The sequence below is a fragment of the Micromys minutus genome (genome assembly GCF_963924665.1).
Source record: "Micromys minutus genome assembly, chromosome: 3".
NCBI lineage: Eukaryota > Metazoa > Chordata > Mammalia > Rodentia > Muridae > Micromys > Micromys minutus.
Window position 1 is genome coordinate 37,583,297 of NC_137972.1, and position 27,607 is coordinate 37,610,903.

Consider the following 27,607-nt stretch of genomic DNA (forward strand, 5'->3'; position numbering starts at 1 on the left):
TTTGTCAATTGTTTTAAAAAAAGCATTAATTCACTGTGCATACAGATCAAGAATTTTGACAGTTTGTTGTTATAGGACCATCACAGGATGTTGTCACCACAATCAAGACGTAGAATGTGTTTACCCTGACAAACATGAGAACCCTGACAGACTGCTTGGAGGTCTTCGCAGTTCATGTGCTGCCCTACCCCCACTCCCGGATACCACTAGTGTGCTTCCTGTTATTATAATCTTGCAGTTCTCACAAAAATGGAGACATAACTGTACTAGTAGATAGTCTTTTGTGTGACTAAGAAGTGTTTAAGAATCATGGTGGCTACTCCTACTTCATTGTTTTTACTGCTGAGTAGTAGTCCATACTATGGGTGTACCACAATTTATAATTTATTTATTTATTCAATAAATGAAGGGGTGTTGGTGGTCATCCCAACTGGGAATGTTGCTACTAGGACATTCAAATGAATATCTTCGACTGGACCTGATATTATCATTTCTTTTGCACAAACCCAGAGAAGTAGACTGCCAGTTCTTACACAGAATATGCCATAGTGCTTTTTTTTTTACAAACCAATCACTTTTTTTTGGCCTTTCATTAGGCATTGATATTAACAGTCTTGTGATTCAGCCCTTTTAGCAGGCCTATAGAAATACATCACTGTTCTAATCTGTATTTTACTGATAACTCTAGATATTGGCCATCTTCTCACATGCCTACTGGTCATCATTAGAGCTTCTTTTACTAACTGAGCAAATGCTTTGCCCATTCTTTTAATGTGGTAGTCTTTCTATTACAGTGCTTTATGTGTTCATAGTCTGCATTTATATCTTGATATAGTGAGATATTCTTTGTATATGTTTTCTCCCATTCTCTGGCTTACCATTCATTTCAAAAATGTTTAAACATTTTGAACAAATTTCTTTCCTGGTTTCTCTATGAAGCCACAATACCAGGTCACACTATGTAGCTCTGGCTGTATTAGAAATCTTTGAGGTTTGAACTCACAAGAGATCTGCTGCCTTCTATGTGTTGGGATTAAAAAAAACAAAACAAACCCCCATTCCACAAAGCCTGGCTTTCAAAAGATTGTCAATGTCTTAACCATAAATGTGGCCAGTACAACATTTGTACTCGGGGAGGCCAAGGTAAGAACCCGTTCTTTCCCTGAAATTAACACAGTACTGAAAACTAGTTCTAGACTCCAAGAGACTGGGTCTAGAAAAAACTCTTGGAGACAGCTGGAGAAATGTGAATTTGGACTATTACAAGATTTACTGTTAGTTTTGTTACATATGATAATGGCCTGGTGGCTATATATATATTTTAAAATATGCTTGTAAGTTAGAGGCACACTGAAATATTTATGGTCAAAAACAACAAAATGTCTAAACTTCTCTAAAATGTTTCAAAAATACAGTAGGGGGCTAGAGGAAACAAGTTTAGTAAAATGTTAATTGTTCAAGCTGGGCTGATGTACATGGCAGTTTGTCATGCTGTTCTTTCTATTCATGAGTAAGTTAAAATATTTCAATAATAAGAAAGTTTAAGGAGCCATGCTGTCTTTACTTGAGCATTTGTGGTATGCTCACAGACTGAGCAGTATCTGATTCTGCACCAGTGCTGTGCTTCTGACAGGTGGCTCAGTGGGCTGGGATGATGCTTTTGAAAAGGAGCTTTTAAGGCCACTGATGCTCTTGGCTACAAAGGTCATGTAAGCCATAGAACCACAGTACTGTACAAAATTAGGCTGTTATGTACATCTAAGAGGTACATTTTAGTAACCCCGTTTTTAGCAAGATATTGTGATGCAAACATATACAGAAAATTTTATTTTGGAAGTGTTAGAGCCCAAATCCTGGTCTTGGCCATGCTTGGCAAGCATCCTACTACTGAGCTGCACCTACAGAGTCTAACACATACTGATCTCACATTGGCATTTTCAGGCCAATTAGCCAGATATATTTTCTGAGAAGTATGAAAACAACCATTTTCTTGAAAACAGTTGGTGCTGAGCACAGAAAACTTCCAAAGCACATGTTACAAATGTAAGCATTTACTCTAATGGTGAATTGTCTCTTCCAAAGTAACCTCAGTGTTTATATCATGAAAGGGGATTCATGGGTGAGATCAGCCTCTTTTCATTTCCAGGAGCTCTGACACTGAATTCCAGTAAATCCAATGGTATGAAGTTCTAAAGCCCATAACCCAGTATCAGACAAGGAAACATTGTAACCTTCAGGCTAATGAAGACCGGCACCATACCCAAAGTATACCTCCATAAAGTTGGAAAGATCTCAGCTATTGCCTCATTCAAGTGGTCTCACATTTGATTGGTAAGAGATAGGCTTCTACAACTATCTTTTCAGGGCCATCTAGGCATTTTTGAAGCCACAACAAAGCCTCAACATCCTCACTTTCAGCATCTTATAATACAAGAAACATCAAGGCATAAACAAAGGGGCCTGCACAGTCACATAACCAGTGACCAGCAAACTCATAGCTAGAATTCCACAGTATAAAGCCTAATACTGAAGATGAGGAGTATCAACCCATTGACCCCAAACACTGGCCTGGATGCTGTTGCAAATGACCAGTGAAGAAAACATTTAAGGTGAATCATTAAAATCTATATGAAATATCTTTAGAGTAGTGGAGGGCAGATGAGAGCTCATCCAAAGAAATGGCTAGGTAATCTGCTGAGAGGAACACTAACTTCTTGTGTTCTTAGGCTGGATGGAGACTGGGTAATCACAGATAGAGGTCTGTACTGACTCCTTTACTACTCTTGCCTCCACTGATTAAAATCTTTGTTAAAGGAGATAACTCCCCAGTGAAAAACTGTAGCCTTGTGTTCTGATCAAATCTTTTCAAATATCAACACTCATATTTCCTAAAGAGGCGTTTAAGAAAAATAAATAAATAAATATGCCCACTGGGTCTGTGTTTAGGCCATGCTTTGGAGAAGAAGTAGCCATTCACATGATACCTTCAATGTAAGTTAAGTCAAATTGAAAAGTTAAAGTCTTGAAAGGGTGTGTAGCATTATATAATATGTTATCACTTTAAAGTTAGTCCTTCCTTATACTTTTATTAGATATGTGCTGCTTAAATCTATGACTGTGATATTCAGTTCAAATATTCTCAATGTTTTCCTGGGTCTGATTTTGGGGATTCTTTATCCCATTAAGTTTCATATAGGAGGCAGGTTGTTATATCTAAAGGCGAACTGGTGGGCCAAAAAGCTCTGAAGAAAAACTTAGCTAAAAATACCCTTCCTGAAGACTGGTGTGCATGCGACTGAGAACATGGTTCCATGTTAGAGCACTTGTCTAGCATGCACGAGGGCTTTGATTGCATGCCTATCAAAAGAGGAGACTTTCATGTCTGCCACCAGAACCCCACAATGTCAATGGCTCTCAAATATCCGTTATCAAATTGAGGGTCCCCAATAGAGAAGTGCTGTTCTAAACTTTGCCTTTTCTCATCAAAACATGTTGAAGGCTCATGTGGGCGTCTGGAAGGAGATGGTGGATGGGGGAAATCCATGAATGGTAGCAGGCAGCTCTACACAGACTAAACACTCAAGGAGTGCTGGTTACAGTCTCAAGACTTGCCTTACCTCTGACCTGCAAAGAGGGGGGGGGGGAAATCCAGAGGTTTCTTAGTTTATCTGAAAATCAGTCCAGAAGCACAGTGCGGGAAAACGTACAGTAGATGACTGTTTATGCCTATGCTGTGAGATCAGCTATAGCCAACTCGGTGTGCTGTCCCTCTCAACTTCTCGGACACATGCTTCCCCTTTATGTGAGACATGGGGCTTAAGACAATTTCTGACAGGCTCAATAGTTCCTCCTCTGTCTTCTAAACTATTTTAAATTTAATTTAAAACTAGATCTTGGATATAAGCTAGTATTTCATCTTGTCTGCAAATGAATAACTGGGATCTTAAATGGCACTAATGGTTTCAGTGACAGGATTTAAGACCCAAGTTACAGCCTTTCTGATGTCATCAGCTGTTTCTTTGAAATATTTAACCAACTATGGTAGAATACACCTGTGTGCAGGCTAGTTTTATGTCAATATACACAAGTTAGAATCATTTGGGAAGAGGGTACATTAATTGGCAAAGTATCCCCATGTAATTGGCTTGTGGGCAAACCCGTGTTGCATTTTCTTGATTTGTGATTGATGAGGGAGGGCCCAGGTCCTGGTGATTTGACCTCCAGGCAAGTAGTCCTGGGTACTAAGATTCTTGAGCTTGAGATTCTTTTTTTCTTTTTAAAAATAAGATTTTAATAACATTTTATTTTAGATCTGGATGGAATGGGATTACTTAGTACTTAATTTGTTTTAAGAAAAGAATATCTCAAAATAAAGTGGAAGTCTGTGGTTTTGTGCAATGTTCTATTAGCAAAATCAAAAAGTAGGCTGGGCACGATGCCATGAGGAACAAGCCAGTAAGCAGCACTTTCCTGGTTTCTGGGTCATTTGATTCCTGCCTCCAGATTTCTGCCCTTATTTCCTTTAATGATGGATTGTGATGTAGAATTCCTCTTCCTCCCCAAATTGCTTTTGGTAATGGTGTTTTATGACAGCAACAGAAACCACAGAAAAACAGAAAAGTAAGTAAGATAGCCTTTCACCGGAAGGCTAAAGCAGGAGAGGAGGGTCCTGGGTTCCAGGCCAGCCTGTACCTACAGCAAGACAGTGTCTCAAGCGATAACGTAGAATACTTGGATAAAGAAAGGTATAGTTACCTCCCCTCACTCCTTTAAATGGATAGAAAAACGCCACCAGCAGGTTCATCAGGACGGCCAGGTTGAAGGAAATGCTGCTCCAAAAGGACATGTTTCGGGCACACCAGTACAAGACAGGCTGGGCTGTGGAAACAATGAAGCCTGTGAGGTTGCTGACTGCACACCAGAGTGCTAGAGCTTGCCATGGCCCTTCCTTCTGCTAGATCCCTACAAGTCTACTTTTGTTCCCGGTTTTGATCACAACAGTAAGAAGGGTAATTTGTTTCAGAGCTGGCACACAGTGACATGACATCAGGCCATTGGAGAACTGTCGAACAGAAGCTTCATTGGGGTACAAGGGAGACGAGAAGGGCAAAGGCTGGGCAATTGAAAAGCCCTTCGAGCCCTGTTACCTCCACCAGTGATGGAATCTGAGGGTTATCCAGAGTTCACACACTAAGATTCTGGTTCTCTCCCAGACTTCCAGTACCAGATGAGATGCCCAGAGAAACCCAAGAATCCAATTAGCCTCTTAGAAATGTCAGGGAGACAGAACATTCAGGGTTGGTGCATCTGAGCCTCTGACTGGGCCTTGTACCATTTTCTTCACTTAACCGCTCCATTAATTCCCCTGTGCAGAACAAGTTACCCCCTTTCACCCTCCACTCACTAGCCATTTCCCTCAAATGGTCAAATTGATCTCAAAACCAAAGAACTGAGGAAACCAGATAGGGCTGTGTAGATTGTCCTGAAGCTGTTTGTATTTTAATGTTAATTCCACTTCCCCAAGAAGGGCAGCCCACTCCCTAGATGACTTCATCTGAACCTTTCCCATTTTAATTAGTAAAATAAAGGAAAGTCAGTGACTGGGCAGGGCAAGGGAGGTGGGGAGAGAGGAGAGGTCTCAGGAGGTCAAAGGACAGAGGGTGAAGGTCATGGCAACATGGAGGCTCCCAACGACCAGCTAGACCCAGGTGATATTAATTGGTGTTAAATAGCTGTGAACATTAAGGATTTTACAGGTCTAGTATCTTATATAGAAGGGCAGTTTGTATCTTTGTCTATTTTTGACGTACTCTTGTGTCTCTTGTTGTGGATTGAGAGTTGAATGTATAACTTGTAAGAAAAGTTATCAGGCTGTAGAGTTGTGTTTGTGTGGGATTTTGGGGTAGGGAAACACCCCAGGACAGAGGCAGAGAACAGGCGGTGGTAAACCACCAGGGAGGGGAGTTGTGTGAACAAGTTGGGCTGATGATGGCTTGGACCAGGCACCAGAGATGCGCACCACTCTGTATCAGGGTTGGGCCTGAGGAGTGAGACCTCAGTGTCGATAGAGAAATAAACCAATTATTTTTTTAATATTTACTGCAACAGGGCTGACTATGGTCAGCAGTGGAGTTTACATCTAAAGGCTCCAGGAGAGAAAAGATATGACACAAAGCTATAAGTTTTTACTGACATGGCCATGCAGGGGACAGACTCACTGGATATCATTCCCTCCCCTCCATAGCATAGCACAGGATATATGAGATCTCTTTAGTGTCCCACCCTCTCCACCAGTGAAATCTTCACAAGACTTTAGGACAGCAGCCAATGACAAATCCAAAGACCTTGTAATGATGCCTGCAACAGCAGCCAAGCCTTTGGAAACACCCATCCAAAGAAAGCTATGGAACAATTAAAGAGGTCTCTGGTAATTTAGTAACTGTTGATAATCATGTTGGAACTTGGTCACGGGCAATGTTTCAAAAGAGTTACAGAGCTATGAGCAATCATCTAGTTTAAAGTTCTTCATCTTCAAAAATAAGAGAAACCAATGCGCAGAAATGGGAGGAAATATTTGTGATCTCATTTTCCCAATCAGTGATCATCTGGAGTCAGTAAAAGGGATTAAGGCAGATGGCCAATGTCACCATTCAATAGAGAAGCTGACCGAATCCATTCAACTGCCAGGTATCAATTTAGTATTTTGTAATATAGTTGTGAAACAAAAATGAAATCCTTTTTGAGTCAGGGTCCCACAAAATGTTGGCTAGACTCAAACCAACCATGCAAGTTAAGATGACCTCAGATTTCTTATCCTCTATCTCTTCTTCATTGAATACAGGGATGACAGCTGCGTGCCACTGTGCCTACTTTTATATGCTGTTGAGAATCAAACCCAGGGCTTCATGCAAGCTAGGCAAGTACTGTATAACTGAGCCACATCCCAAGCCCGCTGAAGCAAACTAGAGATGAGAATTCCTCTCATCTGGTCTGGCTGCAACAGCCACTGGCACTTCTGTGGGGACGGAAGTAGACACTTCTGATATACATCACAGAAACACCCCAAAAGAACAGGAGAGGTCACTAGTAACTGCTGAGGCTGAGGGACAGCTTCAGGAAAACTGACAGCACCCTCTCCATAGTCATGTATGCATCAAGAGCTTATAAGAAGTTCAAGGAAAATACAAGAAGCTAGCAGAAATCTGTGATGGTCCTTGGAAGCCAGAATCCCTTGCATGGGAACATGTCTCCTTCAGTCTAGCTGCAATAAATGGCCTTTAACTAGGGTCTATAGTTCACAAATAAATCTAATTTTCCAAAGCTAATATTCATTGCACTCTCAGTTTGAATCTGAACAAATAAATAATCAGTTCTATAGCTCAAATAGTTACTAATCCAGGTGCAAGGTTAGGGTTAAAGATCCACAATATCTTTTCACTTCCTGTGGTACATGGAGCTGTGTCTCATCCTTCTTCAAACCTTCTCCCTTCTCCACAGAAGCTGCTCCTACATCCTAACCTAGTGGTAGTTCCCACAAACACACCGTGCTCTTCAACTTCCATGAACACCCTCTGCTGTGGTAGAGCACATGCCCCAGTCTTTGATGTGACTTTTTTGTTGATGAAATACCTTAAGAGAGGCAGCTAATGACATTGTCCAGAGTATGCCTGTACCGTGCTATGCTTCTAATATGGAGAGGATACTTCACATGCAGGCATGAGGTTTCCAAGAGCAGGTCATAAAAGCACTGTGGCTTTCTCCTCACGCTTGCTCTTCAATCATTCACTCTAAAGAAAGCAACTGTTGTGTCACGAGGATACCCGAGACTCCCTGGAAAGGTCTGTGTGCTGGAGAAAGGAAAGCTCTGATTGCAGAGCTATTAGAGAGCACTAAGAAGTGGGTTCATCAGGGTCAGGCAAGTGCTTAGATGACAACAGCACTGGACGGCATCTCAGTGGCTACCTCGTGAAAGACCCCAAGCTATAACTATCCAGCTAAGCCATTCCTGGCCACAGTGAACTATAAGAAAATGAGTATTTGTTGTTTTAGGCCATTGTTTCTGTGAATGATTAAAGCAATCAACATGCCTTCTATGATAAGCAAATAATGCCCAGTCAAATGTCCCAAACCTCAGTCTTCTGCTTGTGAATGTATAATGCTGACAAAGTCATTAGAGAAAGGAGGCAGAAGACTCTCCTTACCCATATCTTGACATTTTTTTTTTAAAACTCAGTGAGAACCTCACCAGACTCCTGACTTTCAGAACAATAAGACCGTACAGTCATGTTCTTGCAAGCATTAGAGTTTGATATCACAGCAGTAGGCAACAGAACATACCTCCCCGTCCCCTAATCTTCTAGGCTGTATCTACCTGAATCCCACTAGATGTTACAACCTTTCAGCCTCTTCTTTCAAGTCTTTCCCCATACTCCTGTAACCCGTCATTGCTTGATTAGAACCCTGGTCATAATCAGCTTCACACTGCAGCCACTTAAAAATCTGCCTGTGCTGCCTGTCTCCTTACAGAGCCTTCGTTCCCACAGGAAGAAATCTGCGTGCTGCTGAATCCCCCACCATCCCTTGCAGCATGTTTTCCTTTCTGAAGGACTGTAATTTAGTTGGATTGATAGACTTGCCGCACACCAGCAGAATGGTAGAGCGCTGGCACCCGAGACAGACAAAGCTGGTAACTGCATCCAGGACATGTCTCTGTCCCACTGCTTCCTGGTTTGTTTGGAAGAAACTGGGCTTTTCCAGATGACATAGGACTCTACACATGCAAATGCGACCTCTGATGTAATAAGTATGAGGAAAAAGTCCAAGCAAGAAATGGCAGCATGAGCAACTCTGTCAGTGTTTCCTCTTGCTCTGCCATCTGGGTTCCATGGCCTGCACTAGACATATGATCCTCAGGTGTCCGAGCGGGATGGCCAGAGACAGCATGTGCATACATAGACGAGTATGGGTATATGTTTCAAGAAGAAAACAGGAAAGGGTTTCCCAAAGAGCAAATCAAATTGGGTGTTTGTTTTAGAATTAAAGCGTTTGCAGAAGGTATAATCGATTTCTTCTAAAAAGCAAACTTCTTGGTCTTCATTTCATATGCATGGGTGTGTAGCTTGCTTGTATGTATGTGTAACACATGATGCCTGGTACATGAGGCCAAAAGAGTGTGTCAGATCTCTGGGAACTGGAGTTATAGATGGTTGTGACTGGCCAGGCAGGTGCCAGGAAGTGAACTCAGCTCCTCTGCAAGAGTAGCCTGGGCTCTGAACTGCTGATCCGTCTCTCCAGCCCCATACTGATTTCTTAACACTAGAAACACTCACATCAGTGACAGTCACTGAAGAACTGGCCACTGACTTCCCATCACACCTGTCACAACCTTCAGGACTTCAGCAAAAGGTAAGCCAGCTTTGCCAACCTGATAGAAAAGTCTCTGCACACTTGGTGGAAGTAAGCTGCCTAGTGAAAAGCAGTATGTTCTATTTTAATTTCGCTTCTGAATCCTAAATACTTAGGATGTTTAATTCACTTAGTGTTTTTCCATCTTCTCTTAATACATAGTTTTGGAGGCAATTAAAAATTTCAGGTGACAAGTACCGTTTTTAAACTTCCCTATAACAAACACTATTCTTTCAAAACCAGGACTGAAACCAGAGAAGGCATTAGTTACACTTCACTAAAAATCTTGGAATGATGAGGTGGTCTCTCTGGAGAAAATGGATCTTTACGGCCCACCGGCTCCCAGAGGGTCTGGGACTGGGTAAGCTGCCTGCCTGTGTCCGCAGACAAGGTGGCTGGTGGAAGTGGGTGAGAGAGCATCTCCTCCTCCTTGGTACTGAGGACCTGCTACTACTCTGATTGCATAACTCTGCCATGTGTGAACCCAGGAGAGCAAGGGCAGTGAGGAGGAAGGCAGACAAGGTAAGCCTGGAGAGGAAGGCAGGCCCAGTTCTGTTCAGGCTGGCAAGGACCAGAGATGGCACAAGAGATCCCAGAAACCGCACTCTCTCTTACCCTGGCCACACCCTACAGAAAGCCCGAAAGATCTCAACTAGAGTCTGGCTTTGGAGTTTCAGATTAAAAAAAAAAAATCCTGGCTCCCAACTCACACACAAATAAAGCATGAACCTTTAAAGTTGGTCCCAACAGCTGCTGCCAAGCACACTGCTGGTGCTGAAGGATCACATTAAAAACGCTAATGAAAACTGGGAGTCCAGAAGCCCTCTGGGGGAAGCGCTATAAATGTGCCTTAGACAAGTAATCTTCATTTGACTTGGCTGGGTTTTGTCATGGGCCCTGCTGGTGAGCCATGCTGCATCTTATATGGCAAACAACTGTGTACTGCCTATAAAATGACTGGGAGTTCTGACCATCCAGCTACTCCATCCAGCAAAATAGAGTCTCAGGAACAGGTGTGCCAGTCTGCACGCTCAGCCTGAGGGGACCATCCTGTGCAGGAAAAGGCCTGGTCCTTTCTGTGTCTGGAAACACCCCATCAGGCATTCTAAGCCATCCATGAAGCCCCTAGGCCAATCAAAGCAAATGGTGCATGCATGCAGCCCATTTAGGGCTCTTAGATTGGGCCCGGAGAGTGAAGTAGCAAAGTTCTCCGTCTTCAGAGTGAGACACCAACCATTCCTGACTTGCTTGTTCTCGGAGGCACACACACTCCCCAGGCCAGGTGTGAAGCCTCAGAGATGTACATTCCCAGAGCGTGTCCACGCACGGTGACTCACCCCGAAGTTTCTTCTGCCAGTTCATCTCGTTAAAGAGGTCCTCGGAGCGCAGGAAGAAGTCATTGATCTTGCTGCCTTGCTCATCCCTCTCTGTGGTGTAATATATTCGAAGTTTCGATTCCTTAGTCAGGAATTCACAGATGCTGGGCACGGGGAAGACAATCTGTTCCATAGTTCGGTCCAGTCTGACAATCTAGGGTTAAAACAGAGGACAAACAGTTATTTTCAATGCCTTTTATGCAGACTCTTTTGCTATTGGCAGTGAACTCAGGTTTGAAGGCTCAGGATAATGTGAACCTGTTTGAATTGAAAGCCCTCGGCTGTGTGCATGTGTGTGTTTGTGTATGCGTGCTCCAAACATACATGTTTTGTTAAGTCTGGAAGAATGTGTCTAACCTCATACTCCATTCATTTAAATATAATCAGCCTCCCCCTTAATACCTCAACGCTTCTTCACTTTTAAATTTTAATTTTGTGACTGTAGCATGGAATATTCCTCTTTTTTTAAAAAAAATCACTAGAATCATAAAAGTACTATAGTTACACTCTATACACTCCCAGGGTACTTTAAGATGATTCTGTTTTGAGACTATACAATGCATAGCCGTGACTACATGTTGCTGAAGTTGTTTGTCTGGACAAACAACTGATACGTGTAGACAGTCAGGCTCAATTCCACAAGCTGACAAGCTCAGCCTGGCTAAAACTCTGAGCAGCAAGAGACAGTGACACTGTAGTGTAAAACTTAGTTGATGAAAACGAACAGATGGGGAGCCCATTTCTCATTTTCCTTTAGAAATGACCAGCTTTCATCTGGAACACTTTATACTGTGTTTCAGAACATGCAGCTAAGGCCAGTGCTGCACAATGGAACTTGCTCCGTCGATGGGGCTGTTCTTTGTGTGTCCATGAGGACAGCCACTAGTCACAGAGGCCACCAAGCACGAGGCACATGCAGTTACTGCAAATGAGCAACAGAATAATTACTTGCATCTGATTTTGATTTAACAGGCACGACTTGATGGCTATCTAACTAGATAGGGCAATGTTGGGTCATAGCATAAACCTCACCCACTATTCTTCCTCACATAGCAAAACTGGGTTAACTCTGAAAAGGAACTTTTAGAGCAGACCTTTGCTTTTCTACCATAGTTGCAATGACTTCTTCCATCTTGCCATAGTGCCCAGAATGCATGACATAGGAACCAATATGCCCACGCCGTCAGTGTTCCTTAAACTGGTTTTTACTAGCCAACTAGCCAACACAGGGGCAGATGGCGGCAGGTTTCCTCTATTTCCTCCTGAGAAGGGTTCCATCTCCAGAGCAGTGTGTTTCCATTTTTAGGACACTGTAATAAGTCACAGTTTCAAGGACAGAGAGTTCTAGAAGACCACAGGCTACAGTACACCAGAGACATGGCCTCTTAGCCTTTCTGCATTCTTCCTCAGAAGCTGAGGTCAGGTGAAGCCCAGGGCTGACACCCTTGACAGGAAGAGCTTGCTTCCTCTCTCTCAATACTTTTGTTCCCTGATGGGGCAAGAGAGATGACTCAGGCCCAGTTGTAGTGGGAAACTCTTATGGAGGTCAGACAGGTTCTCAAACCCTTGACTCTGTAAGTACAGAGGAAAATGGTCTTTATACCAGGGCCTCCTAAATCTAGCTAGAGCTCAGGTCTTTTGGGGGGGGGGGGGCAGTCAGAATCACTCTGCTATCAGAATGGCTTTGGTTCAAAGCTAACCTGGTTTAAATGGAAGCTTAGTATGTGGTTAATGCCTAGAACCTGCCTGGGACACAGGCTCAAGGCCCTGTTCCATGTATTTGTTAGGAAGTGGCCACTTGCTTTATAGAGACTAGCATTAGGACCATCTCTTTTTTCACCCAAGCACAAAAGAGATGTGCAGCTGGCTATAGGAGGAAAATGAAGGGGGGGAGGGAGACCTCTGACAAGAATTGTGTTCTATGGCTGAAGGGTTTAGAGTCCAGAGTCTGCTAGCAAAGCCCCAATCAGCTATGACACAGTACCTCAGGTCTGCATGCATAAGCCATCAGGGGAATCAAAGGGAGGGTCCTGGCCAGCCAAGGGCCTGATTCCGAGGCTAGCAACAGTTTTTAGAATTTCCTTGTTTGGGCAGATTTAGCAGTGGGTGGGAGTCAGGAGGACAGAATAGCATTTCTTCTCTATCCCTGGTAGTAAGAGACTTTGCTCATGCCTTTTACCTCAGTCAGGTTCTAGTCTTCTCCCAACTGGGCCAGAGAGCTGGACACTACCTCCAGATCATATTCCTCTTTAACATTCTACACTGCCAAGCTTGTCTCCTAAAGGATGCAGAAGAGAGAGCTGGCCTTTTGGCTAAGCTTCTGGCCAGGATCAATAAATCCCGACTAGGTGTTCACATGCATTTGGCATGGCCGATTGAGTTGGGCAAATGAAGCATTTCATCAGCATGGCCTGGAGAACTGAGATAGCAGGTAAGAATGGACTTCCAAGAGCCTCCTCCTAAATGTGTCATTCTGCCCAACCAGTCTTAGGCCTACCAAATCCTTCTTCAGACATTATAATAAATTTACTAGCAAAACAAGATATTATATCCTGACTATCTAGACCCTAGAGCCAGACATGTTTCCTTTCAGATACTAAGAGACAATGCAGGTGATATAAATAATCAGGGGACAGCCTGGGAGTCGTACTCCAGCCGTGAGCCTGAGAGGGAGAGAAGCTAGCATCCTCACTGAGCATCATTGAAGAGCTCCTCCATTTTCCAGGTAGAGATGATGTGCGTAGTTCAAGAGGTCAGTGAGGATTCTGTCTTGTTAAAATGCAGAGAGGACAGTGGGGCTACCGTGGGGGATGTGCTCGCAGTTCCACTGCTCTGAGGATAAAGTGCAGACGTCTTCCTAGGACGGTGTGTAAACGCCGACTGCTCTGTGTTATTTCCTCTCCTTAACTTGTACACTTCCCCTTGACTCACTCCATTCCAGCCATCATGCCTTCTCCAGCAGCACCCCTTACCTGGTCTCCCCTGTAGAGGTCGGGAAAGCTCCGCCCTCTGGGAACTGCTTGTTTTAGTCCTGAGTTCTTTCACTCTATAGCTGGATTCTATTCAGAACAGACCTCCTATAATCTACAGGTCCCTCTGCTAGACTTCATGTGTACACAGGTTCGTATATGTGGATGGGTACTTGTGTATATAATAGAGAGAGAGACCAGAGTCAACCTGGGCATCAGGCACTTTCTCCCCTTGTCCCTTTTTGGAGGCAGGGTCTCTCCCTGACCAAACTGTCTCTCAGTAGGCAAAGCAAATTCAGACATCTGCCTACCTCTGCCTTCCCAGCACTGAGACCATAGTGCATGATAATTCACCTGGATATTTTATGTGGGATCTGGGCATTGAATTGGGTCCTTGTGGTTGCATGGCAAATATTTTATCAACTGAGCTGTCTCCTCAGCCTTACCTACTTGCTTTAGGAGCCAGCTAGAAGTTGCAATCAAATCTATATAGATCTGATCAGTGTATCTCCCCTCTGCACTTTAAGCAGTAATCATGATAGTTTTGATCACCGCTGGAAATCTAGTACCTAATGGGAGGAGCTAGTAAACAGGAAACACTTCAACATTTTTACTGCTCAGACCAGTGAGAACACGCCAACCCTGGTACAGGGTACCATCTACTGCAGGTCCAGGCCTTGCTGCCTGAGTATTCCCTGTTCACGGCTTGACTGGTTTATACCTCAATTTGTGCTGTGTGCTTCGCATAGAACTCCAGAGCTTCATCACCATCCACCTGGCCTCCGGGTTTCAGCATGGTTTGAAGTTCTTTGTTATGGCGAGCCAACTAGAAGACAAGCAAAGAGAAACTGGGAGCCAAGGATTATAAGAGATACTTAAACTAGGTTTTTTCCTTTGAGACAGGGCCTCATGTATCTCATGTATTTGATGTATCTGAGGATGACCTTAACCTTCTGATTCTCCTGCTTCTTCTTCCCGAATTCTGGCTTTACAGATATACACCACTGCAACCAGGGATTTTTGCATGTGAGGTGAACACTGTACGAACTGAGCTACATCCAGTTTTTCTGATTGTAAAATGACCAGCAGTAAGCCAAAGGCCAAGGTACAGAAAGAGAGACTTGCTCCCTTCTGCAAAGCTCTGCTCTGCACACAGGCTATTTTTGGAGTCTGGCATAAAAGAATGGACAGTTCATGCCCCTGTAGGATACCCCTTTTCTCTGATTTCTTAAGCTAGGCAGAAGGGACATAAAGTTTTCCATGCACCCCCATTAAGCCTCCATTCTGGGGCCACTCAGAAACCCTTTTGGATGCTAGATGCCTAGTATGGAGGGGATGAGGTAGGTACAGGGGAGAGTTTAAAATCGTTTAGTTAGGCAGGGGTAGGGACCTAGTAACTGTAGGCCTCTTGCCTTCATTGTGTTACACCCAGGCCCTGAACCCAAGTTTAAAAGAGCCTAAGGAAAGGACATGTCAGTCTCCTGCTGGGCTATAGCTTTCCTATCCCCACCCAAAACCGGAAGACACACTAGTATACTCAAAGAAGCAACTTCAAAAGCCCAGACACTTGGGAAGAGATTATGAAATACAGCGTTTAGTGTCAGGGAAGAAAGGCAAACAAAAGGAAATTGTAAGGACAAGTTCCCACAGATCTCCAAATGTGATAATCTAGGAGGCTCACATTTATTTCTTTAAGGTTGTTAAGAGAGACTCATTAGTATTTATAAAATACCCAAGATTCCTTTCCAGCAGCTCCAGACAAAGCATCCAGTATCACTGCTCGAGGGTAGATGTGTGTACAAAGCATGGGGATTTCCAAGTCCCTGACCTGGGAAAATGGCATTTCCCTGATACTGGGAAAATGGCAGCATCCTGGAACTCAGCTCCTTTAAGGCAGGAGGCCAAACATACCTGCAAGCTATGTTTACATGGTACAACCAGTGCTAGAATAAAGCTTTCCAGGAAGAGCCAGTCTCAGGGCACCTCCAGCTTAGCATGCTGGTGCTGTGTAGAAGGGCAAGAGAGGGTTATACCTGGTGAGCGAGGATGTAGATGTTATGGCCCACGTTCCTGGGGGAGGCAGCTCCATCCTCACCGTTCTCCCCATCCTCAAATTCCACTTCACCTTGCATGTAGGCCTTTTTGATCACTTCCACCTTTAGGTAGGGACGGGAGAACACATCTTCTGACTCAGGACTGACCCCAGCAGGACTGGCAAGTACGGCTTAGCCAGCAGTCTCCCACAGCGGGCACTGCTCACCAAGGACTATAGCCCACCCCACCAGGTTTGGATGCATCCCAGTCTCCTTAGTTATAATGATCCCAGGAGTAAGCACCACCTTCACTGACAAGAGAAGTTCATTCACTCTGCTTAGACCAACACGTTCAATGGCTGGCTCACATCATTCTGCTCTAGAAGTTGATGGTGATAAAAACCCTAACAAGAACAAAGTGTTGTTGAGATGATGGTTCATTGGCTAGAAGGGTTTACCATGTAAGCTGAAGACCTGAGTTTGAATCCTGGAACCCACAGTAGAAAGAGAAGACCTGGTTTTGATTTCAACACGTACATCACCATCACCACAAGCACACAGAGACACACACTGCCACCACTAGTACTACCCAACCCCATGAAAATGGCAAAATGTCACACACACACCAAATTTTCCTTATCCCAACCACTGCTCCCTTGGGGGGCTGATGAGGGGAGAGTGCAAACTAGTAAGAAATCCACTAGCTTTGGGGAAAGTAGTGCAATTATTTTCTGTTAAAATGTAATGCTAGCAAACATTTTGTGAGGTCTCAGAAATTTCTACTCCCTTATAGATGTGGAAATAAAGACATCAAAGACCGTTACTAAGGTCACGGTTAATGAACTAGGATTTGAACTCAGCCACAGCTGCTTGCCTGACTCTAGGAGTCCTCAAAACCTAGTAGCACACTTCTTAGAGCATTGTACGACCTGCTGACGGTTCTCACTCATTTTGGTTCCCAGGGTGAAGAAGCTGGGGCTGCTTACATCTAAATCCTTCTCCTGGCACTCAGCACAATGCCCTGCCAAGCTTTCCTAAATAAACATGTCATTCAGAATTTAATAATTCAAGCACTAAGAGTAAATATGTTCAGTTCTACTGAGAATTAATCATTTCCTTGGATGAGTCAGAAGGTACTTCAGCCTGGGGCACCTTCCGCATTGCCACTAGCTGTTGTCTGGGACCTTCTCATTATCCAAGAGGAATCATGCGGAAAGCCACATATTCTGCATTGACAGTGGCTCAGACGCTGGATGTAACTTCAGGGATGAGACCCTTACTTTCTAAGCTCGCTTTCCAAGCAGTTCTAAAACCAACCCCAGCACTGTTAAATATGTAGAGAATACACATAGGTGCACATGCATACATGTGCACACTCGGATATGTTCTGGATATTCAAACTTCCTTCCTGTTTTTCTTCTTAGGGTTCTGATTGCTACAAGACTTGATCCTTTCTAGGATCCTGAATAATGTCCTCTAACCAATGGGGACAACCCAGGAGTTGGTGGCGCCATAGTAAGGGGTCATGGTATTTGTTCTACCCATTACAGTCTTGAAGAGACAGAGCATATTCTTGATTCATATCCTCTGAAATGGGTTCTATGCAAGGGCCATTCTAACCCTACTAAATAATGACCCTTGGCTACCCAGCTACCCCCACCCCCAACCCCCAGTTACATAAGCTGTTATGTAAACTAGAAGAGAATCCTGTCTCTGCTGAGAACTCACTCTCTGACCTCAGGGATCAAAGAACCAGGCTGCTGTGAACTTTTATTTAAGGGATACATAAAGAGACTTTGCTCTGGCCTCTGGTGCACATCCAGGTCACCAGGAGGCAGGGACGTTTTCGTGCTCTCATTTAAGTCTGTCGGTTACGGTTTATTTGCATGGGGCAAAGTCCAAACAGACTCAACTCATATCACCTGTCCTTGAACACTGCTCCTTTCACAGCTCAAACCACCAACTCCCAACATGGGGAGTCACAGTCTATCATAAATGCCACTCTTTGAAAATAAACCAGGTCATGTTTCAAGGAACAAAAGGCGAACTCCAACATTCAAAATAGACTCTCTTGTTGTTCAGATGACTGCACCAAAAGCAGATGTGACCTTGTAAGCTCTTCAAAGATGTGACAGTGGGCTATGCATGTGTGGTGATACACCAGTCATCCCAGTGTATGAAGGAAAGGGATCATAAGCTGGGGTGCAGCACTTCATCATCACAAACAATCAAGGCTGTCAGGGGATGGTGACGTGCACTCACAACCCAATTCTCGGAGGTGGAGGTAAAGAATCCAGAGTTCAAGGACAGCCTCAGCTACAAGGTGAGTTTGAGCTCAGCCTGAACTACATGAGACCATGTCTCAACCTTCTATTCCTACCCCTGCTCCCTTGCAAAGACAAAACAAAATAAAGCAAAATGAAACTGCCCAAAATCAAGAGCTGGGGATGTAGCTGAGTGGTAGAACGCTTGCCTAATATTGAATATGGAGAAGAAAATGGACCTCAATTCACATTGGGACTATATGCCTGGCACCATGCTATAAAAGTCTGCTATGACTCCTATGTTCCAGACTTTAAAATAACCCATCAATGGATGTAATATTAACTTCTCTTTTACAGAGCAGCAACGTACAGCTCAGAAAGCTCAAAGAGCTGCCTAAGGTGATACAAAGGAACAAGCTGTGAACCCGAATTCAGACTCACTCACTGCACACTAGTCTCCATGAGTGAGGGAAGGGGAGGGAAGCTTCCATATGTGGTCTGTGCCGATAGGTCAGTGTGTAACACCCATGTCTTGATGCTTCTGTTTTGAGGAATGTTTTCAGAAGAAGTGGGTCCATTATTCTGTTGCGAATTTCGCTCTGAGTTCCTTGGTGCTACTGCCAAGTGATGGGGGACAACTCACCAGCTCCTTGGGCCTCATGTTGTACAGGATCCTCTCTGCGTTTTCACTATCGTGTCTGCTTTCCATGATGGCCAGGAGTAGCTTCGAAGCATTGTTCTAAATGGAGAGAACCCAGGGAGGAAATATGGAGGAGCGGCCTGGGCAGCTGCCTGGACATATGTGGCCAGATGAACAAGTCTGCATCCTGGCTAGACAGACAGGTTCACCCTGTGGTCAAGTATACTGCAGAGTACCTTGGCCAGTCAGAGGGTATGCTCCTGGGAACCTCCGAAGCATATGGACAGAGTCTGAGTTGAGTGTAAGAGGACTACATTTGTTAAGACATGTATTATATTTTTGGAATCTCTGACAACCCCTGGGACCCCAGAACAGGGTGAGAGATTGTTCAGGAGCACACTTAAGACACTGCCTACGAGAATGATTGGTTAGCTAGTAAATCCCACAGCAGCTCTATCAGAAATAGGCAATTTACACAAGGGTGCTGGTGGGTGTGGTTTTCTCACTATATTTACAAAGAAGAACATTTGCATATAATCTACGTATCTTCTTTGTCTACTTCAACTCTATTTTATTTGTAAGACCTGGTATGGTATGAATGCTGTGTCAACACCCAGACTCTACTCTTTGGGGAGTAAGAATAAGGTAAAAAAAGGTTTATATATTTTTAGTATAGATACAATTTTTTTCCCTAAATACTTTGTTATTCAATATTGTTGGACAGAGATGACAGGCAATAAATGTAACTTCTCCTTGTCCTAAAATCTCAACTTTCATGCCTCCTAATATCATGATTACATATGCTATTAGTTAACAAAAGCGACCCAAAGGAACATTTCACACCCACTGAGGCATAACTTCCCATTATGTTAACAACGTCCATGTGTTCACACCTGGTGATTCGTGGATTAATATCATTTGAGACCCTAGGCCTGCAATTTATATAGTTCTGTGTATAAAGGCCTCAAAAGTTTGTGTTTTCTTTCTACGGGTTCGAAATCGGGACCAGTTTTCCTTCCCAGCTTTGGTCATAGAAGTTCAGTTCATTTACTGTGCTCTCTGTCTTTTGAGCATAATCCTCAGATGGCTGAATTTATTTGAAAAGGCACTGAAATGCCAACCAGGAACACATGCATGTCTCAGTCTATTTCGGATACTCATCATGTACTTTCTGATAAATGGTAGCCATACGAGAGCTTGAATGATATTCAAGTCAACTACAAAGTATTTATCAGAAGGAAAAAAAGAAGTGTTAAAAAATTCCATTTAAACCATATGTTCAAATTAACCATGAGTTTGGACTCTAAGTTCTAAATACTAAAGGCAAAATAAAATTAACCATGCAGTTCCTGGGGAAGTCTGTGTTAACGTCTCCCCGAGGCCTTACTTCTGACACCTTTCATGAAATAAATACAGAGGAGCTTTTCAGCTAACCTTAATAACTCAAGGCTATTTCCCTGTCATGATAAAGTCCTTACTGCTGCCTCTAGGTACAAGACAGAGCACAGGTCTCAACCTGCACTAACGTGGGAACAGCAGGAGAGAAAATGTACTCAGAGATGCTAACACATTTCCAAACAGCATCCCACACCAGGGTGGGTTGCAAGGGCAATTCTCAAACTGGATTTTTTAAAATCCTTTTCAATCTCTGGGATACCCTCAAGCCCCACTACACACACATTCCCTAGAACAAGGGCAAGAGATTGGGGCGACAACACACAGACACTCAAGAATGGTCTGCCAGTTAGTAAACCCCACAGAGTAAGCACCTTAAAGTCATCATGTAACCCCATAAAGCTGTTTCCACAGGGCCTTAAATGCTAGGGTTGCTCCAGGGTTGGCAGCTATAGTCTCTCACTTGTGACAATTTGAAGAACTCATCAGAGGCACATTCTTATTTTAAGCCAACATTATCAGCCACCCTTCTGTACAGCCAATGATAGAATGGAATAGGCATCCCCTAACTAAGTAAAAATTGATTTTTTAAGACACTGGAAGGGCTCAGTTGTACTGTTCTTCTGCTGGTCCCTTTCCCCAAAGGCAGTAAGAGCAGAAAACACAGAGAAATGGCCTTTCTCTTCTCCTTCCAACCCCCAGTGGATTTCAAAATTGAGGCTTTTTATTCTTTCTGAATTTGTTTCTCAGTTTTGGTGACAGCTCTTCACTCTAGGCGACCTGAAAAGCTGGTACTCCCAAGGCCCTTCTTTGGAAGGAGTGAAGTTCTGCATTTTTAGGTCAGAATGTACAATGTGGGTCATTTGATCAGTTAAACAGAATGTCTTTGGTATTCAGTTTCACAATACCAACTGTGTCACATGCCAGGCAAAACATAAATTGACTTTTCCCAAAGCTGCCGCCTCTAGCTCTCAGTTCCACTTGCCTTCAGTTCTAACACAAGGTCCATGCGCTTCTTTCCCAGAGGGTTGATATCATTGAGGATGAGGGCTGTGATGATATCGATACCATTGGACTCGTGGGTGGCGATGCAGTTCTGTGTAAACAGGCACACACATGGGCATTTACACAAATGCTGGCCATAAATCAGACGTCAGAGGCTAACAGGCTAAACTGCTATTTCAACACAATGCTTACCACTCCCAGTAATGTCGTTTGGGGAGAGTGCAATTTTCCGTGAGAAAGTGGTAAAAATAAAAGACAGATGAAGATCTCTAGTTTCAGAATTAACAGTAAACAGTAGGAAAGTCCCCATATACCCTAACTGATAAATTGGCTGAGTTTAATCCACATAGTGCCGTGCAATCAGCTTTGTTCTTATAGGAAAATATGGTGTGTGACTGATACCAGGATCTTAGCCCCCTCTCCCCTTTAAAACTGTGTTCCATTCTCTATGTCACTCATCTTGTGACTTTAGTACCTCTGCTTAAGGCTTAAGCTTAGAGAGCAAGCTTTTGGCTCAGTCTGTATGGTATCAAAATGGACCGGCTTCCTCCAATGAGGATCCTTGACTACAGAACGTGCTACCCTAGTCTGTTCCTTTCAGTAGGCCTTGGTGTAGCCTGAGAATAAACCTGGTGTAGTAAGGAAACTCACATACATACCTCCAGAACGCTTGCATTTCTTTGTTCTTTCTTCTTACTAGATCTATACCTTCCAGAAGGAAGTAGATCTACCAAAATGTCCTCACACTAAGACTACCATTTTCACAGATGCTAAGCTGTTTACTTTAAACTGCTTTCCATGGTGTGAAGGTCTTGCCTCCCTCAACTAACTCAGCACCTCATACGTTCCCTGCTCATGGAGTAGAGAATCCACCATTTTAAGCTTTTACCTGCCCACTCTCCAGCCAGGAAGGAACTACCAATAGGAGCTAAAAATCAGTCATTCTAGCCTTGAAGTGCAAACTCAGAGTCTTCCAGATGCTTAAGCTTAAACAACAACAACAAAAAATACCGGGTTCTACTCCACAATGACACTTCTTGTGAGGTTGGGCAAGGCTTGCTGGTCTTTCCTTTCCCAGAAGACATTGTTAAATCTCAACTACGAATGCTCTCTTCTTGCCTTCACGCCCTTTCACAGGAAGCAGGTATTTTCTACTTAGCTGGGTTTAAGGAGTTTCAAGGAATCGTTTTGACCTTTTCTAGTATTTAGAATAGGTCACGATTCTCAGGTGCTACTTTCATTCCAACTTTCTTACTTACCCCTAAAGGTCAGTTATAACTGGACATTTAAACCAGATCAAAGTAGACTGAGCCGAGAAGACATGGTCAACCTCATGTATTCACTGGGTCAAGGTTGAGTTCTAGATTATGAAAAACACAGCATGGAAACTTCTCCACTGCTGGAGAAGAAGCTCCTGTCTTAGGAGCTCCCTAAGGTCGACAGGCAAGTGCTTTATGTGCTCAAGTTGTCCTCTGTGAACCGTTGCAAATACTAACTATATCTTGCTCTCATCCCAGAGTACAAACGGAATTACCTGGTTCTCGTGGCAAGGCCCCTGACAGTACTCAGTCAGACTCTCCAGGGTTTGGTTGATAAGTGCTACATTCTTTTCATTTATGTACAGTCCGAGAAGGCCGAGGCCTCCAGTTGTGCTCCCACAGATACAGTCCAGAAACTGCAGTGTCTCACACACCAAATTGTAGTTGGTCTTATTATTTTGGCAGCGAAGGAAATTCTGCAATGGGGCACACAAGAACAAAAGCAAAATGAAGAGAAAAAAAGGTCATCCATTCTGCTACTTTGATTGTCTCTAATGGGCTGGTGTCCTGGTATCAGGACTATGGCTGGCTAATAGGAAGACAGATGCTAGAAGACATGGGCTAGAAGAGTCTTCATGGCCTAGGGATGGTCAAGCAGTGATCTTAACCTATGGCTACAGCACTGGCTTTTTCTCCAATATGTCTATATGAAATTCAGGGAAGGAACAATCCTCTTGAAAATCCATTTTGGGTTCTTTTGGTATCAATTCTCATCTTACCATTTACTTCTTTAACAAAATTAATCCCGGTACAGATGTATATGTGGTGTGTGTGTGTGTGTGTGTGTGTGTGTGTGTGTAAAAAGGAAGGCAGTTCTTTTCAGTGCCAGTGATGGAACCAAGGACGTCATGAGTGCTAGGCCAAGCTCTCTTCCTCTGAGCTAACATCTAGCCCTTAAGCTAGCCTCTCACATCTCACTTTGTGGTGTTTACTTAGTACTAGTCTTGTGCTCAACACACACAACCTTCTAACCACCCAGGAAGATGATAAGACAAGGTAAAGGAAGAAGAAGCAGAGAGGTTGGAGAGAGGGATCTGTTGGTGAAGTGCTTGTTATGCAGCTGAAAACCAGAGTTCAGATCTCTAGCACTCACATACAAAGCGAGGCATAGCAGTGCATGCCTGTAAGCCCAGCGCACAAGGGTCCCTGGTGCTCACTGTGCGGCCAGCCTGACTAAGCTGATGAGCTTAGGTTCAGTGAAAGACCCTGCTCTATAAATAAAGTGGAGAGCAGTTAAGGAAGGTACCTAACACCGACTGCTGGCATGCACACACGCACACCCACAGTTTAGCTGTAGCTCACGACCATTTCCCCTGTTAAAGTAAGGGGTGTGTGTGTGTGTGTGTGTGTTCATGCATATGTGCCTGACTATATTCTCCACTGTATTCTCCAAGAGAAACAAATCAAGATCCTTCCTCAACAGAATAAAGAAAGCAACATCTAGGTAATCTTGTGAAGCTGGCTGTTCTGATAAAGAGGCACTTGTCTGAGAGTCCTCTAATAAGACACAAATCAACTATAGTGTTATTTATCTCAGAGTTAGAAAGTGGGCAGTGTTTAATGTAGAAATTGGGAAGTAAAAAAGATAACATCAACAGAAAGGCACAGTGGACATGAGCTTTGATATCATTCCATTTCTGTTCACAAAGTATGTACTGGACACTCATGATAGCACTGTTTACAGCAGTGGAGAAATGGAAACAACCTAAATACCCACCAACTGGGGAATGGCCAAAAAACATAATAATATACCCATAATATTTCATATTATCAATTGGAATCATTGAGTAAGTCCTGGCATGCCAATGTGGAAAGATCTCTAAGTTATACTGTAGGTTACAAAAAAGTAGATTTATAAGTTCTATAGATTACTGTGTATCATAAAATTGTACCAAATGTTTCTAAATAGAGTAAGGAGGGAAACAGCTTTCGGTAGACAGAAGAGATACAACTCTTTTATTTAAATACTTCCTGTCATTAGAAAAGTTAGGAAGTGGATTTATTCATGCTTGCTGTGAGCATCAGAAGCACCGTGAAAGAACGGGTTAAAGGCGGGTAAGTAGGCAGACTGCTAACTGGTCAGGACACACACACACCTCCCTCTTCGCTCAGTAAGGTTCCCATACAGAGGAAGCACAGACAACTCAGGAGTCCTACCCTATGGGCGTTCCTAAGGTAGGTGAGTATTCTTTCTGGGCTACAGGAAGGCAGAGAAGGGTCTCACCCAGTTTCTCCCTTGTGTGACAACCAAAGGAAGGTGCTACCTATCTAAAGGCCTGTCAGGGCCCCCAACACACAGGGTTAGAGGGTCCTCAGCCCAGGCACTGAAAGGATGCGAATGCTTATGAGGCAAACTCACAGCATCCCTTTCGAGACCCATCACAGTGACATCACTGTTCCTCTCTGCTGTATGACGTCACCGTTCCCACCACAGTGTTCTCTGGAAGCAGCAATCAACTTCTTATTCTCTAAGCACTATTCACTTTCTTGCCTCTGAGGTTCCACAGAGCATTTCCTCTGTCTGACATGCTCTCCTGACCTCTCCTCTGACTCCTCTTCCTTTGGGATGTAGTGTGAAGTCACTTCGTCCAGGAAATCCTGTCTGCCTCTGAAGCACTCCCATGTTATGAGACAGGAGCCTCCTAGGATGCCTTTCTTTTCTCAAGGCATGTGGGACGAGTGGGCTCCATACTGGAGAGGTCCCTCGGCACCTCTAAAAACATAACCCTGCTCAGTGCTGCAGGCAGCTTACACAGGGCTGGCACCAGCTAGATGCTTTATCAAAACTGATTGCAATAATCTGAATTCAACTGAACAGATGGAGAAAAGAAGACAAGAAGGCTTCATGTGGTCCCAGGGAAGGCCATCGCTCATGATTCTTGCAGTCTCGCTGGAATCTCCCCTGTCCTAAACTCAGCTCTATTTCCTCCTTTTACGCAGACAGACACATACTTCTCACTGAGGGGCCCAGGGAAGCTTTGTCAGTCCACCTTTAGCACACAGCACATTGCCGCGTCAGCATGAAGAAACTCTGGTCTTTTCGGGAGGGTGAGGTGGGGGTTGGAGATGGGTGAGAAGGGAAAGGTTTCAGGCCTGTGTTCAAGTAGCCTTGGGCCTTTAACCTGGGGATGGGGAAGCTAGGGCTCAGCAAACACTTAAAACCACACACTCTGGTGAAAGGGCAGTCCTTCATCAGGTTTCTGACTAAGCAGGGCTTGCTTAAGGCAGCGATGGCCCACTTGGCAAGGCCAAATTCAGTGGCTTTCTTTCCACTGAACATCTACCAACAGGAAAGTCAAGGTTATAAATATAACAAGAAACTGGCACGAGCCCAGAGACGCTCGCTGCCTCAAAAGGCTAGGGCTTCCTCTGTCTGAGCAGATCTGTGTTTCCTTGCACCAGGGAGCAAACCAGTCCTGCCTGCCAGCCATTAGAAAAACTGAGGGTCATTCTTGGGAACGTTGAGTGTCTGTAAGAGCCTGTGATGTTCCTAATCCATTGATGGAGGGGGTAGGTGAGAAGCATCTTTTAAGAACTCATCAGATATGTACAAAAGTGCCCCACTGTCTGCCAAAGGGTGGCATTCTGAGTAGGTATAGCTTACTCACTGTCATTTTCAGAACTAGTGTCTCTCAAATACAATGCCAGTGGAGCAGGCTACCCCCAGATTTGTGGGGAACCATGCCTCCTCCTTAAAATTGATTTCTAAAATGACCACACTGGGAGATGAGTTTCATTACTGTCCTCTTATAAATATCTTAAGATGTTTTAAAAGATGCTTCTAACCTACCCCATCCCCAACCAGTGGATCCAGGAATACCACAGGGCCAAAGATACCTGAGCTTCCCAGGGCTGACCCCTATGCTCTCTAGAGCTCCTACAGATGAGGGCTGGAGGAAAGAGGTACTGGGACACTCTAGTTTCCAGTCTCCAAAGGGAAGTTTTGCTTTGTTCTACTCAGCTTGAGTCCATTTTTGCACAAGATGTCTTCTAACAAAGAATTCTATGGTTAAGAAAAATGTTGCTTAGAACCACCTAATTGGAAAATCTTTTTGTTCCTTTAAATGTTACGTTGCTAGGTCTTTTTAAAACGTGAGTATATTCTGCACAAGCACTTGCACAGACAGACAGAAATGCAGGGACACACACACATACACCCACGTGCTGCCCAGACCCCCTAATTTTCCCTAGAGCAGTATAACGACCTCACTGAAACCTGCTCTCTCTGGGATGCCGAGGGTGTAAGGTGGAGAGAGTTACATGAAAGATAAAGTCTAAGACTGTAATTCTGAAGACTTCCAGCAAGAAAAACCTCGAACTTGTACAATTAAGGCCCAGCTCTATTTCCCTACTCTAGGAACATGGGCATGGGGGAGGAGAAAAGAGGAGGAAGAAAAGCAGGGCAAGTCCATGAACCCAGAAGCCAGCTCAGGACGCATCTATCAGCACTGTCCCTGTGACAGCACAGAGAGATCTGCTCTGCTCAAGGCAGCTTCGGTTGTTTAGCTAGGAACTCAGCAAATATTAGCTGTGGGGTCTTTACAGCACTGAGCATTTTGTACTGCCATCTCTGATTGGCCCCAGTCCCCTGCTCCACACACTCAGATCTGGGGGATGAGTGAGGTCTGGCCACTAGTGCTGGGTCCTGAAGACATGTTCTCCAGTCTACACAGCAGGAATAGAAACTGCTGCCATCTATTCCCTTTGGGGAGCCTAAAGTTGGCGGTGGTCAGTGACATCACATGGAAGAACAGTACAGGACACCAATCCCTATGCTTAGCAGCACAGTGGGACCCCCAGTCACAAAGATGCTACGAATGAGCTGCTTGTGCCTAGATTCATACAGATCACTCACTGTTCCCTTAGTCAGTCTCCCTCCTGCCCAATGATGCTGCTATAAGGCAGAGGGACAAATGACATCATCATGACAGACAGGAAAACTGACCAATGAGACAATCTCCAGACCCCGGAGCTTTGGGAGAAGGGATGCTCTGTTTCACCTGAGTGGATTTTCATTCAGTGGATCTGGGCCCAAGGTGTCTGAGCCTGAAGCAGTAAAACTTGAGCAATAGGCACCCAAAGGGACGGCCAGGATCCCATACTCAGATGTCAACAAGGTAGAGCTCAGAACATCAATACATGAAGTGGGGCACTGACCGCCAATCATACCTTGACACATGATGGGTCAGCATGGCCAATGG

At 44.1% G+C, this 27,607-nt stretch overlaps 1 protein-coding gene across 14 annotated transcripts in view; it reads right to left on the bottom strand.

Moving 5' to 3' along the window:
- Nucleotides 1-27,607, bottom strand: part of ITPR1 (inositol 1,4,5-trisphosphate receptor type 1) — a 313,259-nt gene that overhangs the window by 45,556 nt on the left and 240,096 nt on the right. For all 14 annotated transcript variants that reach the window (XM_080913792.1, XM_080913793.1, XM_080913799.1 and 11 more), the window contains 7 exons: nucleotides 22,622-22,822; nucleotides 21,068-21,178; nucleotides 18,691-18,786; nucleotides 15,784-15,906; nucleotides 14,472-14,576; nucleotides 10,743-10,935; nucleotides 4,756-4,878 (listed from right to left, as the gene is read on the bottom strand). In XM_080913792.1, coding sequence (XP_080769918.1) covers nucleotides 4,756-4,878; nucleotides 10,743-10,935; nucleotides 14,472-14,576; nucleotides 15,784-15,906; nucleotides 18,691-18,786; nucleotides 21,068-21,178; nucleotides 22,622-22,822 — 952 coding nt within the window. The remainder of the gene's footprint in view (nucleotides 1-4,755; nucleotides 4,879-10,742; nucleotides 10,936-14,471; nucleotides 14,577-15,783; nucleotides 15,907-18,690; nucleotides 18,787-21,067; nucleotides 21,179-22,621; nucleotides 22,823-27,607) is intronic.